Source organism: Sinohyriopsis cumingii, chromosome 11 (assembly GCF_028554795.1).
Source record: "Sinohyriopsis cumingii isolate HCF-2022 chromosome 11, ASM2855479v2, whole genome shotgun sequence".
Classification (NCBI taxonomy): Eukaryota; Metazoa; Mollusca; class Bivalvia; order Unionida; family Unionidae; genus Sinohyriopsis; species Sinohyriopsis cumingii.
The window spans coordinates 4,985,402-5,007,957 of NC_142971.1; the positions used below are offsets into that span (position 1 = coordinate 4,985,402).

The 22,556-nt window shown below is 35.4% G+C and overlaps 1 protein-coding gene across 2 annotated transcripts in view; it reads left to right on the forward strand.

Moving 5' to 3' along the window:
* Positions 1-22,556, forward strand: part of LOC149787544 (synapsin-like) — a 406,386-nt gene that overhangs the window by 370,800 nt on the left and 13,030 nt on the right. Inside the window, exons 11-13 of one of the 2 annotated variants that reach the window (XM_089973694.1) lie at positions 5,441-5,556; positions 6,834-6,986; positions 12,368-12,489. In XM_089973694.1, the coding sequence (XP_089829820.1) occupies positions 5,441-5,556; positions 6,834-6,986; positions 12,368-12,489 (391 nt within the window). Of the gene's footprint in view, positions 1-5,440; positions 5,557-6,833; positions 6,987-12,367; positions 16,004-22,556 lie in introns of those variants that run through there. The other variant, XM_089973695.1, reaches the window with a different exon arrangement.

The following is a 22,556-nucleotide window of genomic DNA, read 5'->3' on the forward strand; positions in this document are numbered from 1 at the left end:
GCAGACAATGAACTGCTGAGCGTCATTTCTGTCATTGTGTTCAGAAACATGACTGGAATTTGAATTAGTGCTAACCACCCAACCACTACATTGACTAATTTCCTGTTCCCTTCAAAATGACTTGACAACTTGGACTAAAATGTATATAGTCTTCTATCTCAGTATATGCATATTCTTCATTAAATAAGGCAGGAAGTGCATTATCACTTAGATTCTGATGACAAAATTGTGTGCTATATCAATCATTCAAACACTTACCATTGTTTAAAAGTGTTACAGCCCTATTAGCTCATATTGCTATCTTGATTTTGGATGGATCATTGTAATTTCTTTGAAATGAAAAAAGTTGAGAAGAAAACAAGATCTCTTTAATTTCTTTATTATTTGTAAAAACTAGACTGGATATAATTAAGCAAAATAACAAAAGATAGATGTATGTAACATGTTTATCATGTGCAATTTAAATTATTTTTATATGTCATAAGAAACCACACCAGGAAAGTAGGAAAAGTGGTTGCAAAAGACAGGTGTCTTTGTAATATTTATTTCTTTTTTTTCAATATCTTAGTCTGTGGGACTTCACAAAACCTGTCTGTTTATAACAGGTGATTGTTTAATACAGGCTATCTTTGATACAGGTTCATCTGCATATGCACAGTTTTTGGAAGTTCAGTACAGCTATGCTTGTTTCTAGCAAACAGCTTGTGTTTTAGTGAACAATAGATGTCTATGTTAGAACTTGGGTGTTATAGGAAAGTCTTACAATAGAAGCATATTTGATTTTTAAACAATGTGCATACCTTATTAATACATTACAATGTGCATACCTTATTAATACATTACAATGTGCATACCTTATTAATACATTACACTATGCATACCTTATTAATACATTACAATGTGCATACCTTATTAATACATGTGCATACCTTATTAATACATGTGCATACCTTATTAATACATTACAATGTGCATACCTTATTAATACATTACAATGTGCATACCTTATTAATACATGTGCATACCTTATTAATACATGTGCATACCTTATTAATACATTACAATGTGCATACCTTATTAATACATTACAATGTGCATACCTTATTAATACATTACACTGTGCATACCTTATTATTAAATTACAATGTGCATACCTTATTAATACATTACAATGTGCATACCTTATTAATACATGTGCATACCTTATTAATACATGTGCATACCTTATTAATACATTACAATGTGCATACCTTATTAATACATTACAATGTGCATACCTTATTAATACATTACACTGTGCATACCTTATTAATAAATTACAATGTGCATACCTTATTAATACATTACAATGTGCATACCTTATTAATATATTACCTGCTTTGAAAAGTATCTTAGTCGCCTATATTATGCACATGCTTCATTTGAAGTGTTACTATGATTGATCCTAGTTGACACAGATGTTAGTTTTATCCTTGTCAATTTTGTGCTTTTTTGTGTATTTTCATTCAACCATGTCAGTCATGCAGCAATGCCACAGCATGTTGGCAAGTTTGGTCATAAGAAAGCATTGTTCAGCACCTATTTTGCTTATCATGTACCAAGTTTGAGTACTAGGACCAAGCCTTTATGTGTTTTGTGGGCGGACAAAAATACGGGATCTTGCGGAGAACCGTCACTCTTACAAAAGTTGAGATCCTTTTTATGGATGCAAACATGCACATTCCAGGGATAGGTCATTGTCACTCATTGTTGTAAGGAAATTGACACCATCCTGATCCCAATAAGGATCACAACCCTTTGAGGAATCAGTGGGATCTTCTAAGAAGTCAGCAACACCCAAGAGCAAGTCCCACTCTTGGTGTAAGGAAAGATTGGTCTATGTCTTTGCCAGCTCATCCAAGAGGTACAAATCATATCATGTTCCTTGCTACCATGTACAGGTACAAGGGGTACAAATCATACCATGTTCCTTGATACCATGTACAGGTACAAGGGGTACAAATCATATCATGTTCTTGCTACCATGTACAGGTACAAGGGGTACAAATCATATCATGTTCCTTGATACCATGTACAGGTACAAAGGGTACAAATCATATCATGTTCCTTGATACCATGTACAGGTACAAAGGGGTACAAATCATATCATGTTCCTTGCTACCATGTACAGGTACAAAGGGTACAAATCATATCATGTTCCTTGCTACCATGTACAGTTACAAGGGGTACAAATCATATCATGTTCCTTGATACCATGTACAGTTACAAGGGGTACAAATCATATCATGTTCCTTGCTACCATGTACAGGTACAAAGGGTACAAATCATATCATGTTCCTTGCTACCATGTACAGGTACAAGGGGTACAAATCATAAAATGTTCCTTGATACCATGTACAGGTACAAAGGGTACAAATCATATCATGTTCTTTGATACCATGTACAGGTACAAAGGGTACAAATCATATCATGTTCCTTGCTACCATGTACAGGTACAAGGGGTACAAATCATATCATGTTTTTTGATATCATGTACAGGTACAAGGGGTACAAATCATATCATGTTCCTTGATACCATGTACAGTTACAAGGGGTACAAATCATATCATGTTCCTTGATACCATGTACAGGTACAAGGGGTACAAATCATATCATGTTCCTTGATAACATGTACAGGTACAAGGGGTACAAATCATATCATGTTCCTTGATACCATGTACAGGTACAAAGGGTACAAATCATATCATGTTCCTTGATACCATGTACAGGTACAAGGGGTACAAATCATATCATGTTCTTGCTACCATATGCAGGTACAAGGGGTACAAATCATATCATGTTCCTTGCTACCATGTACAGGTACAAAGGGTACAAATCATATCATGTTCCTTGCTACCATGTACAGGTACAAAGGGTACAAATCATACCATGTTCCTTGATACCATGTACAGGTACAAGGGTACAAATCATATCATGTTCCTTGATACCATGTACAGGTACAAGGGGTACAAATCATATCATGTTCCTTGCTACCATGTACAGGTACAAGGGGTACAAATCATACCATGTACAGGTACAAGGGGTACAAATCATATCATGTTCCTTGATACCATGTACAGGTACAAGGGGTACAAATCATACCATGTTCCTTGCTACCATGTACAGGTACAAGGGGTACAAATCATATCATGTTCCTTGATACCATGTACAGGTACAAGGGGTACAAATCATATCATGTTCCTTGCTACCATGTACAGGTACAAAGGGTACAAATCATATCATGTTCCTTGATACCATGTACAGGTACAAGGGGTACAAGTCATACCATGTTCCTTGCTACCATGTACAGGTACAAGGGGTACAAATCATACCATGTTCCTTGATGCCATGTACAGGTACAAGGGGTACAAATCATATCATGTTCCTTGCTACCATGTACAGGTACAAGGGGTACAAATCATACCATGTTCCTTGCTACCATGTACAGGTACAAAGGGTACAAATCATATCATGTTCCTTGATACCATGTACAGGTACAAGGGGTACAAATCATATCATGTTCCTTGATACCATGTACAAGTACAAGGGGTACAAATCATATCATGTTCCTTGATACCATGTACAGGTACAAGGGGTACAAATCATACCATGTTCCTTGCTACCATGTACAGGTACAAGGGGTACAAATCATATCATGTTCCTTGCTACCATGTACAGGTACAAGGGGTACAAATCATATCATGTTCCTTGCTACCATGTACAGGTACAAGGGGTACAAATCATACCATGTTCCTTGCTACCATGTACAGGTACAAAGGGTACAAATCATACCATGTTCCTTGCTACCATGTACAGGTACAAAGGGTACAAATCATATCATGTTCCTTGATGCCATGTACAGGTACAAGGGGTACAAATCATACCATGTTCCTTGCTACCATGTACAGGTACAAGGGGTACAAATCATACCATGTTCCTTGCTACCATGTACAGTTACAAGGGGTACAAATCATACCATGTTCCTTGATACCATGTACAGTTACAAGGGGTACAAATCATATCATGTTCCTTGATACCATGTACAGTTACAAGGGGTACAAATCATACCATGTTCCTTGATACCATGTACAGTTACAAGGGGTACAAATCATACCATGTTCCTTGCTACCATGTACAGGTACAAAGGGTACAAATCATACCATGTTCCTTGCTACCATGTACAGGTACAAGGGGTACAAATCATACCATGTTCCTTGCTACCATGTACAGGTACAAGGGGTACAAATCATATCATGTTCCTTGATACCATGTACAGGTACAAGGGATACAAATCATATCATGTTCCTTGCTACCATGTACAGTTACAAGGGGTACAAATCATATCATGTTCCTTGATACCATGTACAGGTACAAGAGGTACAAATCATATCATGTTCCTTGCTACCATGTACAGTTACAAAGGGTACAAATCATATCATGTTCCTTGCTACCATGTACAGTTACAAAGGGTACAAATCATATCATGTTCCTTGCTACCTTTGTTTAATGGCACATTAGGGTGATGGCTTGTATACATTAGGCCCAACTGTGTCAGCTCATCAAGTTATCAACAAATCTTTGAGTTTACAGTAGCATCCTGAAGAGAAGAAATGGTAAATTTGCATGACAGCTATTTTGTTATGGCATCAGGTTCCATCCTACCTGGCAAATTTTAGTTCTGGGGACTAAAGACAAGTTTAATTAGATAATACTTACCTGATATTATTTTCAGATTCCTTCCTCTCTCCATTATCTAATGTCCTTGAGTCATTATCATTGAAAAAAAGGAGGATATTCTTAATAATTTGAAGTGACAAAAGTATCATACAGGGATAATGTTTTTGCTCTAGATTTCTAATTACTATTGGAGTAAGAAAAGTTTTAACTTTAAAATTAGTTTTATCTCCAAAAACTACTTTTCTATGCCACAGTATTATAGATACTGTTCTGTTAACACCAGAAAACTATTTTATCCAGGATAAAATCTCATTTGCTTTTGAAGAACTCCTTGGATTGGGATGAAACTCTGTATAAAGAAACCTAGGCCAAGTTTGATTTTTGCCATTTGCTGGCAAGATTTTATGGAGTTATGGTCCCTGTTAATAGCATCCATGGCATATTGAAACATTTCTGTTTTGAAGTCATTTGACATACTTAATGGTCAGACATATTGTTCTGAAGGACCCTCGTTATTTTATGATTAATCAGCGTTAATTCTCCATTATGGACTAGTGAGAGGATTTTTTAATTAAAACAAATTTTGTTGGAAAAAATGAATACATTGCAGTTTCATTATTCTAAGAGTTATAATAAATGAGTTCCACCTCTACTTCAGACACAGTGATATAAGAAGTCCACACGTTTGTTGATTCAATCTTTAAATACTTCTTTTGTTTCCTAGGTGAATGACTCATCAATGTCACTTTTGGGAGAGACCCAGGAAGAAGATCGCAAGCAGATAGCTGAACTTGTCATGGCTAAAATGCAGACCTGTCTTAAACCAACACCATCAATCAGGTAAAAGAAGGAGTTTATATAGGTAATACATTTTATGAGGGTTATTAAATTGTAACACATTCTGACAAAGCTGCACAGCCAAACAGCTACCTTCAAATCTTGAAATGCCTAATCCACCACTGTTATTTACATACATGGCATCCTTGGTTGCATCCTTGGTTACCTTTCTTTGCTTGCTGGCTGCATAAAAGTTATGCTATATGATGTCTCTCAATATTTGTAAGGAACTCTAATGAAGCCAGTGACACCAGCATCAAGTGATCAAGCCCAGCAGATGTGGCCGAAGCAATATAGTAAAGGAGTTTTGACTTAAATACAGTGCCGCAGTAAATGACATCTCCCTTGATTGCCATATTGACGTAGGGTCTGACTTGTGTAACAATGTCAAAGTAAATGAAAAATCCCTTGATTGCATAGTTAGAATTGGAATATTTTGTTTCCTCTACATTTTATGTATATTTTACAAGTATTTATAGAAATGCAGAATGAGAGGTTGTGCCATTTTAAGAGCTACATGTTTCTCTTGTTTTATATAAAATTTTAGCTTAGTTTTAATTGGAAAATAAAGAAGTACTATACATACTTGCTTATATGTCTGCAAACAATATAGACCCTGATCTGCCATTACATAATGTGCAAGCATATCAGGGTTTATGTTGTTTGTTTCACCCATTACTCTAAACCACAAAGACACAAATTTGCCAGTGCATTATGTAATGGCAGGTCTGTGTCTGTACAGTTTGCAATTGGACCAACTATGAGCAAGTATAAATGGTAACTTCCTTTGATATCATGGCTCTATGGTATTCTAAGTTTTCTGTATTTTTTTGGGCATAGTACCACTTATCTTATAGACACTACATGATCATAAGTTACTATTTCTGCATAGTACCACTTATCTTATAGACACTACATGATCATAAGTTACTATTTCTGCATAGTACCACTTATCTTATAGACACTACATGATCATAAGTTACTATTTCTGCATAATACCACTTATCTTATAGACACTACATGATCATAAGTTACTATTTCTGCATTGCAAGTTGATTTCTTATTGATTTTGGGATTACTGATGAGTAGACTATTTGAAACATATACCCATGAATATCACCATTCCCAAGTAATGGCAGTATCTCGTGTTCTCATTGTTGCTATTGATGTGAGTAAAATTTGTGAGGACTTGGTGAAAAATAGTTTTATCTAAAGAAATCTATCTTGAAAGCTTATAATAAATTGTGAAAATTTTCAGCTATATCTTTTTTCTTTTGTAGCAAAACAACCAGCAATAATGCCCTTATGCAGTTTGCTATGAATGGCAACAGGAGCACAGAGCCAAGCCATGCACCCCCACCTCCACCTAGACCTGCCCTACCCCAACAGCAACAGCAGCCACCACCACCACCACCCAGGCCACAGTTGGAAGGGTATACAGTAACATATATTACTGACTTAAACCCTAATTAGCTCACTTGATGATTGCCAAGTATTCTTATAATATGACCTGTGTGTGTGTGTGTTGTATATTTTCCAACAGTTGCATTATCACCAATTGATCATTGCCAAGTAATGCCACTGGGCATATAGGGACAGACAAATGGGTCCTGCCACTTTTTTTTTTCTGTAGAGGACCACTTCTGTTCTTAAGAGGGGGTTACAGCATTTTCTGGTATATGGAGGCTATCGATGAGAGAGAGGTGTCTAAGTTAGGAAGCTGCTTCTTCTACTAGATGAAGATCTCTTAGGGAGGGAAGTACCCCACCTTCCCAACACAAGGGCAGCACCGTTGTCATCTGGTTGTAGTCAAATTATCTGAGCAGAGACTCTAAATCTGACCAGTCATCAGTGCCAGATTAAGGCCCTTAAGGGTCCTAAGCAATGAAAATATTATGGCCCCCCTACAAAAATGTGAAACTCCAAAAACAATTTTAAAGCCTATAAAGGTGAGGAAATAACAGTGTTGCCATGATTCCAAAATCAAAATACTTGTACATGTAGATCAAAAATGTCATATATATAATTTATTCAGTTTTATCAACAACAATTTATTTGAATTTTTTCTGGTGTCACTTTTGAGCTGATGCCGTAATCACGTGCCAAGAGTGCTTCATGGGTAATCTGGACATGACAGATGATGGTCAGCAAAGTTCAGTCTCCAGGCACTGGGCAATGACTGATCAGATGATCCGAACCTTATTGGAATCTCTTTTCAGGGAAGGTTTCATTTAAATAACCCCCGTCCATTCAGTCCTTTTGGGATCAGACTTTGAGTTCTGAGAATTGGTCATGGGGATGTACCATTCAATCCCTAGAGAGTTTAAGAACTCACTTCACCCAGTGGTGAGTTGGCCACATCCAGAGGTGAGTTGGCCATGTCTCCTTTTGCAATCATACAACAATAACCTTTTAATGCTGAGCACCAAGCAAGACAACTACCAGTACCATTTTCTAAGTTTTTGTTATAACCCATGACCTCCCACTTCAGAGGCATATGCTCTTAGGCCACTGGAGCAGTCACTGAAGGAAAGGTAGGGGGACTGATGCTAAGTGGGAATCACCAATCCCTTTCTCCAAGGAGAAAGGATACTAGTTAGTCCCATCTCCTCCTGTGAGCAAAGATGGAATGACAAGACAAACCCATGGTCAGGAAGTCTCCTTAGTCCTGCCTCATTCCAAGAGTGAAGACAGGATGACACATTCTTATGGTACTGTGGCTAGCTAAACCAGTGATGAAATACTCCCATTCTGGACGGTCCATGGCTCCCCCTCTTAAGTGTTTTAAACAGGGTCACAATCAGAAGTTAAAGAAGTCCCAGCTTGAAACCCTTTTCCTTGCATCATTTCCATTATGAGGCGGCTGGAGGGGCCAGGGAGGAAGTTCCCTATCCCTTCTTCAGACCTCTCCCCTTTCCCTTAGGAGGGAAACTGTTGCCCCTAGGGAGTCACACCCTCTCCTGCCAAATTCCCTTTCCTCAGTGTCCCAGTAGGTGTGAGATAAAGCCATTTTGCACAGGCTTAGTTTGATCTCAGACAATATGTGGTTCCTTTGAACAACAAGGGAGGGTTACATGTATAAGGTGATTATCCATCTTCAAAGACCATGATTAAATAAATTTGCAAAATCCCTTCCAGAGGCTCAGGGAGTCAAAAAGTTGTGTCCTTCTCTACAAATCTAGCAGAGGGATAGGGTCATGCTTACACTATTTGTGAATATTTATAGTACAGATAATGTCATTTTGTGTTTACAGAGTTTGTCATAATTCACTGATAATTCACTCCTGTGATATAACCCTCTGAGTTGGTGAAGATTTTATTCCAAGTCTTTCATCTGTATACAAAAAAATTTTTGCTTGAATATATTAAACTTTTTCTCTGTGGCACAAAGAAAATCTCAAGTGATGATGACTATCATCACGACTTAACTTACATTAGAGCTGAAAGAACTTATCTGTTATGTTTGCTGATTCAAAAGCTGAATTATCAATATATTTGTTTATTCTGAAATAAGAAAATTAATTTGTTTTTAATTCTTTTTGCCTCATTCTACTTTGTATACCTGAAAATCATCATCAAGTGTAGACTTTATATCCTCATGAGTGGAGGAATCTGGTTACAATACTAAGGAAGTAAAGTCATTATATTTGATGAACCATTTAACCTATTTGACAAGGTGATGACAGTTAATCATCACTTGAGACTTTTTTGTGCCACAGAGAAAAGGTCAGACATATTCAAGCCAAAAAGAATTATATAGATGGAAGACTTTGTATAAAATCTTAATCAACTCAAAGGGTTATTTATCACTAAAATAAGATTTTAATTTGTTGTAAAAAAAAATCATCCTTATGGCTAGTATGTACAGCAAAACCAGAATCCAGGGATGGTCCATATAGTACTCTCTGTCTCTGTCTCTCTCTGTCTCTGTCTATCTGTCTCTGTCTCTCTCTCTGTTGAGGATTTAACACAACTACATCTAAAATACTTTCATGTCACTTTACACACTTCGCTGTTGGTTTCTAAGGTCTTAATGAATGAAGCTGAATTGATTAGAAATGGAAAATGAACATTTCACAGCCAATAAAACCTATTTACACTAGAAACTCATTGAAAAATAAACTTTGTTTGATGATATTAGGGATGATGCTATAAATTGCACTGGCATCTTCAGACTGGGTTGCAATTGCCTCGATTCCCTTGTATTGCTTTATATGGCACATGACAACAAATTGGTTGCTTCATTTAATATCCTTACAGCATTAGTTATCTCATTTAATATCCTTACAGCATTAGTTATCTCATTTAATATCCTTACAGCATTAGTTATCTCATTTGTTTCACCTGATGTGCCAAGTTCAAATGTTTTGCACTGTTGACCCAATAAGTGTAATCTCCCCTTACCATGCAGGAGCACCCTCTGTTCCTTTCACAAAGTTGATCATTTGACTATCATGTTTTGTTATTTTGACAGTAGTGTTTGCGCATGGTTGTTGTATATATATGTGCTTTTCACATTTTCTGTTGTTTCTTTGTTTCATTTTACATTAGCTTACCTTACTTGATTTTTGTTTGTTTAATTTAAAATCAGTTTATTTCTTCTGGCATTTGTTTGTATCATTTGAATTTTGTTTGTGTCTTATGATAGTTGTCTATTTTGATTGTACCTCATCTGTTTTATTTGAGTATTTATCTCATGGGTTTAAATACTGTTATTTCATTTGGATTTATTTCTTTTGACATTTATCAATTTTGTTCATACCTCATTTGTTTTATTGGAGAATTGATTTTATTGTCTGAGCTTTCATATTTTTATATAACAATTATATTTGTTTAATTTCAGTTATTTTTCTTGATTCATTTTAAAGTTACTTATTTTATTTTAATTTCATATGTTTGGCAGTGAGGGCTTTCCATAGTTTAGCATATAGATAAGTAAATGATTATTATTTTAGGGGATGTAGATTTACACAGATTAGGTATTATGATATTCCAGGTCAAAAAGTGTGATGATAAAAAGTTTTGTTCCAATCACCACCTATTTACCATATCATCCTTGTATCATGGCAAACATTAATAGAATTAGATTTGCCTTACACTCTGGAGAATCATGTATGCCTTACACTCTGGAGCTTGTATCATAACTCCTGCAGATATTTGGGATGTATCCATAATTTGTACTTTTATTCAGAATTGCCAAAATTCATGTACACATAATCACTAGTGGAGACCCGCAGGGTAGAGTCCCCAGAAACTCCTGCATTTTAAAACTTACTTTAGGGATTGTTCCAATTGTTTCACACTAAATCACCCATGACCCTTGATCCATTTCTGCTTTTTAGAGAAAACATTTATATTAATTAATCCTGCATTGGCATGCATATATGTATTTGCAATGTTATCAGCTCCCCCTATACTGTTTAAGAAAATAAAGACCTCAAACCTAGGAATATTTATTGGCATGTTAATGTACAAGATGGTACTCCCATTGGGCTTGGCATGTTCATAAAATAACTCCCATTGTTTTTGGCATGTACATAAAATAACTCCCATTGGGTTTGGCATGTACAGAAAATAACTCCCACTGGGTTTGGCATGTACAGAAAATAACTCCCAAATAATGAGATTTAACATATCAGTGTATTAGTATGTGAGTTTGCTGACCCAAGTGTCAATACAAGCCTGATGAGAGTTAGAACAAGGCCCCAGGCTAATGCCCTAGGGTATCAAGTTGTGGTCAGGGTGTCTCAATTTAGAAACCATTGGGAGCCACACTCTATAACCAGACATACACTAGAGGAGTATTTAACGAGAATTTTATGAATGCAACTGAACTTAGACACCACACCCAATAACCATATAGTTATGCACTCATTCAAGCAACTGAACTTGGACACCACACCCAATAACTATATATACACACTCATTCATGCAACTGAACTTGGACACCACACCCAATAACTATATATACACACTCATTCATGCAACTGAACTTAGATATCCCATTCAAAAAACATATATACACACTCATTCATGCAACTGAACTTGGACATCCCACCCAATAACCATATATACACACTCATTCATGCAACTGAACTTGGACATCCCACCCAATAACCATATATACACACTCATTCATGCAACTGAACTTGGACACCCCACCCAATAACCATATATACACACTCATTCATGCAACTGAACTTGGACATCCCACTCAATAACCATATATACACACTCATTCATGCAACTGAACTTGGACATCCCACCCAATAACCATATATACACACTCATTCATGCAACTGAACTTGGACATCCCACCCAATAACCATATATACACACTCATTCATGCAACTGAACTTGGACATCCCACTCAAAAACCATATATACACACTCATTCATGCAACTGAACTTAGACATCCCACTCAAAAACCATATATACACACTCATTCATGCAACTGAACTTGGACATCCCACTCAAAAACCATATACAGTATACACATTTTGAACATGAAAAGAAAAATTGTGATATGTAACTAAAATTGGCACCTTCATTTATTCCTACCTTCTGGGACTATTTTGCCATAATGGCACACATTGTTGATATCTTAGGGACAAAACAGGAGAGTTGTGTGGAGTGGGGGTGGTGAACAGAGATATATGCGTTTTATTGTCATTTATCAGTTAAATCATTATTTGCACATCAGCTTTTCAGTGGTCTTTAAGAGTTTTGCGAGGAAAGGACCTAGTGTCATTCAGTTTCACAGTGTGTAACTCTAACAAGAATTATCACAGAAATAATATTTTGTACTTTCAGCATTCCTCCTGGTACCCGTCCACCAGTACCAGGAGGAACAAACCCTGGCATACGAAGTCAGTCATCAAAAGATGAAGAAGACACCATGAAGAACCTTAGAAAAACATTTGCTGGGATATTTGGTGATATGTAGTAATATATTAAAATAGAAGTATCTAGTTATCAACTTTATCTTGTAAGTAATGTTGCAAGAAAGGTGGCAAGATTGTAGACTGTGTCATACAAATATAATAGAAGTAGAGCTTTCGTGTAAGTGTACATGTACTTGTACAGAAAACTGTACCACTATTACTAACAAATGGTATGATATTGAAGTGCTACAAGGGTTGCAAGTCATTAGGGATACAATAGTATCCATTTAGAAGAAAGATGGAATTGTTTGCTGAGAAAGAAAAATAAACCTGCATTTTTAAAATTTTACACAACTCACCTGTAATGTTTTCTGTCAAGAGAGGTTCCATTTCATGTTTATTTGGAACATTTGTAATTTTATAATGGATAGTGTTGGAAACAAACTTGGGGAATATATTATATTGTTATCGTCCTAAATGATCATTGACATAGTTTAAAGGGACCCAAGCTATATCTCTTCTCAGAGAATATGTACATAACTTTATTGGGCTTTATGGAAGATAAATAGTAATAAGTAGATAGGTACATAATAATCCTGTAGATTTTATGTATGTAATCATGTATGTAATTTGAGCAATTACTGTATTGCAGTAGAATGTGCTATCTCTGTAAGTATTATAATCTTACATGTATTGGAGAGATTGAGTTTATATTTTGAAAATACACATTTTCAAAACATTCACTGAAAATAAAGAAAAAATTCAGTAAATTCTTTTTTTTAATACATGGCATGATGAATGAGCTGAGAATTGCAACCTCTAACCTGGAGGTAATAGATTCATAATTGAACAAGTATAAAATATAGTATACATCATTTCTTTTGCAATAAATTGCAACCTCTAACCTGGAGGTAATAGATTCACAATTGAACAAGTATAAAATATAGTACACATAATTTCTTTTGCAATAAACATTGTTTTTGTCAGGCTTTATTAGCTCTTTTAATTGTTTATTTAACAAAAACTAAAGTCTCATGGTTCCATGGAATAGGTATGAAATGGTTGATAGTGCAAAAGTACTAGTTTATTATATGACTGCATTGAATTAACAATGCACAGTCTGATTAATATAATAATGAAATAAGGCTAAAGAAACAATGTTAGGTTCTCCAGTCACTTTGTCTGAATGCAGGTGAGGCAGACAATTGAGATTTTGTATAGCCTTATATACACACACTCATACTTGTCATTATTTGGTCTTCTCATTTTGACTGTTAAGTCAAAACACATGCAGTAGTCTTGATAGTTAACTAGGAACTTCCATATATCAGGTGTCCGTGTACCATCTTTTATCACCTTCTCCAGTTAGAAAGAGTGCCTACATTGCTGTTTCCTTTGATTGTGTCCCATGCTAGGAGTACCATTGATTGTATCATTTGGCATGAAGCTAGTGCAATGTTTTATTGACCATGTGTTAATGCACTTAAATACCCATCCATAAACATAACAACATCCATAAACATAACACCATCCATAAGCATCTACCAGAATAAGATTAGCTGAACAAGAATAAAACTTGAAAATGGTACAATGTTATGTAAACAGCATGGCTTAAACTGAGACGCTGAACATGGAGATAGCACAGCTAAAACTGCGATACCCAACATGTAGAAAGAAAGATTGAAACAGATGCTGAACATGGAGACAGCACAGCTAAAACCAAGATACCCAACATGTAGAAAGAAAGGCTAAAACTGAGATGCTGAACATGGAGACAGCACAGCTAAAACTGACATACCCAACATGTAGGGAGAAAGATTAAAACTGAGATGCTGAACACGAAGAAAGCACAGCTAAAACTGAGATACCCAACATGTAGGAAGAAAGATTAAAACTGAGATGCTGAACATGGAGACAGCACAGCTAAAACTGAGATACCCAACATGTAGGAAGAAAGATTAAAACTGAGATGCTGAACATGGAGACAGCACAGCTAAAACTGAGATACCCAACATGTAGGAAGAAAGATTAAAACTGAGATGCTGAACATGGAGACAGCACAGCTAAAACTGAGATACCCAACATGTAGGAAGAAAGATTAAAACTGAGATGCTGAACATGGAGACAGCACAGCTAAAACTGAGATACCCAACATGTAGGAAGAAAGATTAAAACTGAGATGCTGAACATGGAGACAGCACAGCTAAAACTGAGATACCCAACATGTAGGAAGAAAGATTAAAACTGAGATGCTGAACATGGAGACAGCACAGCTAAAACTGAGATACCCAACATGTAGGAAGAAAGATTAAAACTGAGATGCTGAACACGGAGAAAGCACAGCTAAGACTGGAGGCAGCATGGCCAAAACCTGGATGCAGAACATGAGATGGAATGTAGTTGCAGCATGGTTTACTAATTATTGGGGTGTCTTGAGATGATGTGGGAAAATGTGGCATTGAGAACAAGAAAGGGATAGAAGACAGGGGCTATTAAACTAACTTCATTACAATTTTTAAACATGGTGTTACTTACCTGATAATAACACTAGTATGTAGTATGACTACAGGTTGTAAAGCACGTTCTTATGTCTGCATGGTTGTTGGATGAACTGTTTTGATGAGGCCCTAATCATGTAAGAAATTCAAGTTCTTTTGGTGTGCTGATGATTTCTGGTCCAGTATGTCACAAAAGAAAATACTATTATATGTCAAAGGGGAAGGTAGAAACCAAGCGAAAAGGTAGAAACCATGATATGAAGAAAATTTTCTTAGAACACCACATACAGTTCCAAAGTATCTCAACACAAATTCTGTAGATGTACACTTAGAGCTAATTGGAAAGAAGTGTTAATGTCAGAAAGTCCCCAAAATCTGATATGTATTGTAGAAACCATTAAATGGTACAAAAATATAATTAGGTTATTTATCTCTGTGCACTTAAAAAGCCTTCAAAACCTCATTGGCCATGGCTGCATGCTAACAAATCTTCAAAACCTCAGTGGCCATGGCTGCATGCTAACAAATCTTCAAAACCTCACTGGCCATGGCTGCATGCTAACAAATCTTCAAAACCTCAATGGCCATGGCTGCATGCTAACAAATCTTCAAAACCTCATTGGCCATGGCTGCATGCTAACAAATCTTCAAAACCTCATTGGCCATGGCTGCATGCTAACAAATCTTCAAAACCTCAATGGCCATGGCTGCATGCTAACAAATCTTCAAAACCTCATTGGCCATGGCTGCATGCTAACAAATCTTAAAAACCTCATTGGCCATGGCTGCATGCTAACAAATCTTCAAAACCTCATTGGCCATGGCTGCATGCTAACAAATCTTCAAAACCTCATTGGCCATGGCTGCATGCTAACAAATCTTCAAAACCTCATTGGCCATGGCTGCATGCTAACAAATCTTCAAAACCTCATTGGCCATGGCTGCATGCTAACAAATCTTCAAAACCTCATTGGCCATGGCTCCATGCTAACAAATCTTCAAAACCTCATTGGCCATGGCTGCATGCTAACAAATCTTCAAAACCTCATTTGCAATCATTTCATGCTTTTTGCAGTAAATTCACTGATAAGGTTTCAGGAAACAGATTTAGGCCTAAAATCTAGAAAACTAATAAAAAGTCTACAAGTTATTCAGATAGAACAAACATCTAATCAATTCATCTACATTTGCATATGGATGCATCTGCATTTGGATATAAATTTATTCATGTTTGTCATATGATACAATGCTAATTATCACTCCAACATTTTTTGGGGTACTTATTATTTTACTAGAAAATGAGTTGAGGACTATGTTCAGGGTTAAAAGTTTATGGTAAAGGTCAAAGGGCTTCGGTATGTGATATGGGAGATATAAATTCAATGAATTCACTCATAACAGTTATTAGTACTTTGATTTTGCTGTATATATGCGAAATTTTATTTATGGGTATGTTTTTTTTTTTTTTAGTTTTACAGAATTTTTTCTTCTTCTATGTACATATTTAATTTGCAAGTAGTAAATCTAGAGCTTTACATTCTATTCCACAGATTGTTTCATGTATCTACTAGAATATGACTTTATACCTTAGATGATGTTGGAATTTACTGATATATGTTTGGATTATTGATCATGTGTGCTCTTATTTTTTTGCAAATTGTTACATGTTAAATCATATTGCACTTCAGAAGTCTTTGTGTGATCTATTATGTCTGTTATACTGTTTCCTTCTAAGCCTTTGTTATGTATCTAAATATTGCTACCCTGTAGAAATATAAAATGTTATGTATCTAAATATTACCATCTTGTAGAAGATATATAATAAGTTATGTATCTAAATATTGCTACTCTGTAGAAATATAAAATGTTATGTATCTAAATATTGCTACCCTGTAGAAATATAAAATGTTATGTATCTAAATATTACCACCTTGTAGAAGATATATCAAATGTTATGTATCTAAACATTGCTACCCTGTAGAAATATAAAATGTTATGTATCTAAATATTACCACCTTGTAGAAAATAAGTAAAATGTTATGTATCTAAATATTGCTACCCTGTAGAAATATCAAATGTTATGTATCTAAATATTACCACCTTGTAGAAGATATATCAAATGTTATGTATCTAAACATTGCTACCCTGTAGAAATATAAAATGTTATGTATCTAAATATTACCACCTTGTAGAAAATAAGTAAAATGTTATGTATCTAAATATTGCTACCCTGTAGAAATATCAAATGTTATGTATCTAAATATTGCTACCATGTAGAAATATAAAATGTTATGTATCTAAATATTGCTTCCCTATAGAAGATGTGCAATTTGTGCTATCTTTAAAATGCACAGTATATTAAATTTCATGAAACTTTTAATGAAATCTTTTTTTTGCATGACAGTACTACTTAGATGACTTTGTTTGGCATATAACAACTGATACAGCAACATTACAACAAAAGTATGTTAACAGAAATAAAAACCCAAGAAAATCCTGAATTGTTTGCATTTTGTGATTGTATAACTTTATTACAATTTCTGTCAAAGATATATTCTTTCTTATAAATTTGATTCCATTTTTCTTTTGAAATATATTTTAAAACTGTACCAGTAGAAGCTGTAATATTTTTTTATAAATTTTGTTAACAAATCTGTTCATCACAAAGATGAACTGGTCATTTTCAAAATTTTTGGAAATTTCAATGCAAGGACTACCAAACCTCTGGTGAATTTTGAAATGACCCGTCATGCCAAGGTCATCATGCTATTTGTCTGAAAATGAAATACTTTGTAGGTTCAACCTATTGGCTGGTTCCATTTGCCATCTTCTGCATTAAGAGAAATGATCTAGAAGAAGGGAATATGGTGTCCCAGTCAAACACCCAACCAATCTGGATGCAGTAATACAAGATGACAGTCTTCACTGCCACAGCTCTTTTAAACGGTTGTGATAGCGAAGAAAGATGAATTTACAATCAGATCTGAATTTTGCCATTTTGTTTTCAGCTAGTTTTGCTGAGTAAAGTCATGTTATGTGCCCCGGATTTCTATCACCCTTTGGCTTTATGCATGATAAATTCTTTGAACTGTACCAGTCTGTTTGTAGACACCATATGCCTTCTGTCTTCTGCACTTCCTCTTATGCTGGATATGTGAAAGAGGCTTTGAGAAGAGATGTCAAATAAAAAAGGAGGAATCTTCTTCCATGAGAACTGCAAAATGAACTGTCCATATGACACTAGGAAATCACAATATTGTGCTTTTTAAAAACAAAGCAAGGGCATGCACTCTAGGCTTGAACATCACCCAACAGAAACCTATTTTTGTCTAACCTGCCATGTTAGAAGCTTGACAAGGTGATCATGTTGTTGCCCTTGTGGGTGTCTGTCCATTTGTTGTCATCTAGATTAACCGCAATTTTAAAAAAAAACACTTTAATTTCAATACAATTTTATTGCACCTTCTTTGGATTTGGAATATAGCTCATGGGTGGGTTTAATATATAGGCCATGGCCACCTCTTGTTTTTTTATAAGACCACATCTGATACTCTTTAAAATTATCTTTCCAGTGCATGCACACGTTGTCTCACAACTAAATTTAAATTAAATAAAGTCAAACCTCTCCTAATGGTCACTCGAGTTCAGTGTCACCTGGTCACAGTGTCCATTCTGATTTTCCCCTGGCAAACTTCCTACATAAATGTCATGTAATTAGTGATCACCTGTCTTCTGTGGTCACTTGCCATGTGTTTCTTAACCAAGCAGTGTAGTTTTTCACTCTGCCTTTTGAGGTTGGTAGACATGTGTTTCTTAACCACACAATGTTTTCATCTTGCCTTCGACTGTCACTGCAGCATATCAGCAGTGACTGCTCCAAGTATGCATATTACAACTGTTTTTGTTTCATGAGGAAGGCATGGTATATATAATGATATATTAGGTGAATCAGTAGCCACAGGAAGTTTCATTTCATTCCCAATCATCAAAGGTCTCGCATAAAGTCGACTGTCTTCTGATCTCCGTGAGTTTGAGTAACTACTTAATCCATCAATTGTTTTAAGTGTGAACACCTCTTGTCATGCCTAGTTACACCAGTTGGTGCTAATCCTGTGTTCATAATCATAGTTAGTGTTTGAATGTGAATTAAAGGGGGAAATAAAGAAAATTATGAAAACTTTGACACATGTGACAATGATAGGAGAATCAGAATTAAAGGGGGAAATAAAGAAAATTATGAAAACTTTGACACATGTGACAATGATAGGAGAATCAGAATTAAAGGGGGAAATAAAGAAAATTATGAAAACTTTGACACATGTGACAATGATAGGAAAATCAGTAATGATATAATGTACGTGAGGGAGTAGAGTGTGGATACAGTAATTTTGTGTGGAATTTTTTATTTTATTATTTTTGTTTTTGCTAATTAGCCACTCCAAATACACGTATCTGATTGCATTCTACTACTTCTTATACAGGCAAAATAATAATAATGATACTATTATTAAAAATAATGTTAATGATGTTTGTTGCATGCATTTGTCTGGAACCAAGTTTGAAAGCTTAACCTGCCTTCAGAGATCACCTGTCTACAAAGGCCCACGAGTATCCACTGTGTAAAGGTTTTACTGTATATTGAAGGAATCTCTGAGTTTTACATGCACAAAAAGTATTTAAAAAATTAGGGTCTGAAAAACAGTTCATGGATTAATCCTGTATTTCAACTTTGCTTTATGGTGACATTCCTGGATTTAAATTCAAATTTCTAATATCGAAGAAATATTGTCGGGGATTCACACAAACGTATTGGTGGTTACCCAAGGGTGGAAGTGGTTCCAGAGCATCAACATGGGTCACTGCATTCTGCTATCTGTGACTAAAAGGACATACTCTACTATCTGTAACTCAATGTCTCATATTGTGACCTACTTTTTAGAAAGGCAGGGGTGAATACAAATCCATGCATCCATCTCTCCATCCATCACACAGTCTTATGGCATAAAGACCTTCTTTTGTGTACAAATAATGCTGATCAAATACAAATGTCAGGACTAAACTGGAAGATAAAAAAAGAACTTTTCTCCAAAACCTCTGAATGGGAATTTGACCAAACTTTGTAAAAAAACATCCTGGCTTGAGGACCTTTTTTTCCAAACCATTCACAAATAATAGCAATCTGCTTCAAATATGGCTACCATTACTATAATACAAAAACAAACTTTAAATGACTGATAACAAACTGCTCAAATTTGACTGGATGTGACAGAAAGCATCCAGGCATTGACGGCTTTCAAAAAGACCAGATGTGACATAAAACATCTAGGCATTGAGGGCTTTCAGAAAGACCAGATGTGACAGAAAGCATTCAGGCATTGATGACTTTCAAAAAGACCAGATGTGACAGAAAACATCCAGGCATTGACGGCTTTCAAAAAGACCAGATGTGACAGAAAACATCCAGGCATTGAGGGCTTTCAGAAAGACCAGATGTGACAGAAAACATCCAGGTACTGAGGGCTCTAAAAAAGACTGGATGTGACAGAAAGCATCCAGGCATTGAGGGCTTTCAAATGTCATTTTGACCAGATGTGACAGAAAGCATCCAGGCATTGAGAGTTTTCATATGTCATTTTGAAAGGGCAATATACACATTATTTCAATTTCAGATCCAGACATTAATGTTCTTTTGTATAACAAGTTTTTAAAGGGTTGCATAAAAATTAACAAGATTGCTGCACAATCCAGAATACCTCAAGTATTAATGCATGCAGAAGAAAAGCATAGCTATGAGAGTGATTATGAATTAAGTTTTATGGAAATGAAGCTAGCTTTCAGCACTTGTTTTATTTAAAGGGTATTGTGCTATTATCCAGTTGTGGTGATTAATGCATTATTACAGATTAACGAAGCAATGCAGTTGTGGTAATTAATACATTATTACAGATTAACGAAGCAATGCAGTTGTGGTGATTGATACATTATTACAGTATGATGAAGCTAGACAACTATACCGTTACACACTATAACATTTTATGTTATGATAGTGGAAAGTTAAAGTCCAAACAGGGTGTGACATTTAGTAAAAATCTAAGTACAACAGTGGTTCCCAACCGCAACCCTAAAAAAATAGCTTGTCTGAGCTTCATGACTTGCATTTTGATAAGTTTTGTCTCCCTAAAAAAATTCATGGAGACCCTCTGTGACATTCCAGAACATCTTCATGACCTGGATATGGGTCACGACCATGGGTTGGGAACCATTGCTTTAAGATAATGATATTGTAAGTGACAATGGACCTCAAAAATGGGTATTTGACAGACATGTTCAACAAATAAACTCAGATGACCAACTTGATAAGCTGGACAATGAAGAGAAGGTGTTCAAATTTATTCCATGTATATCTTTGGTCATTATGTTTTCCCAGTCATTTAAGCACAACAAGCACAAGATAACAGAGGTATGAAAGCTATTTCCTGGACTTATCAAAACTCCATAACTGAAAAACTGTGGAAGGGTCTGTACTGTAAGATATTACCTCAGTTCTTCACATCTGGTGCTGTTTAATTATATGGTGTGGGAGTGTGTCGGCATATATAAGACCTTTGCAACTAAATGTATGTAGCCTAGACTCACTTAAGATGAACAAAGATGTTAACAAAAACAACTAAGTTTCATTTTCCAACACTTATTTAGAGATCCAAGAAAAGCTTTACCATTTTTTAAATATCTTTTTAAAACCCAAAATGGCTGTAAATTGTTGTTTATTTTCATGGTAGCAAGTCAGCAGTCACTTTGTAATGGAGTAATGCTGTTTGTTGAAATTCAGTATCGGTAAGAATTTTGTTTATTATAAATAGTTTAAGAGAAAACCAGTCAAACATGAATGGATAATACTAAAACGAATGTAACAGCAGATCCAAATATGAAAATACACATCTTCCAGTACTTTTAAAAATTATAAGGCATCTCAATAGTATTTCAACATTTCTGACTTCTTTCAATGTTTTTATATTAAATTTCACAAATATCTGCCCATAACATTTCAGAGTAAAATGTCCAACAAGAGCCATTAGTATTTTGGGATCAACTTTGTGTTTGTGTGTCTGTGTCACTATGCAGCATTTTCATTGTAGTAAGAAGTATTTGGATTAATCTTCCTTGTGTTAAACATTATGTATTGCTGTGACACTATGACTAGTTATGAACTCCAGTACATTATTATTTTTACTCAGAGTTGCCAATTGGCAACAATAAACTGATCTCATGTGGAATATCATATAATAAATCTGTCACATAGTGAAAGGTTGGTATTTCATTGTACATCTGTCACGCCAAGCATACCATCACAATGTGAAAAATTGTAATTTACAAATATATTTTGTGATGAATTACTGTCCCAGTCTCCATCTTGCAGTGATATCATTGATATATTCATCTCAATATCTTAAAAAAATATCATGATGTTCTAATAGTGAATTATTTGTCAAATAATATCAGTACTATATTCCTGTCATTTCATCCATAAGAACACATATTTTGATTTGTAAGAACACATATTTTGTGCAATACTTGTATCTATAGAATATGTGGTGGTACTGTGCTTGTATAAGTAGTTGA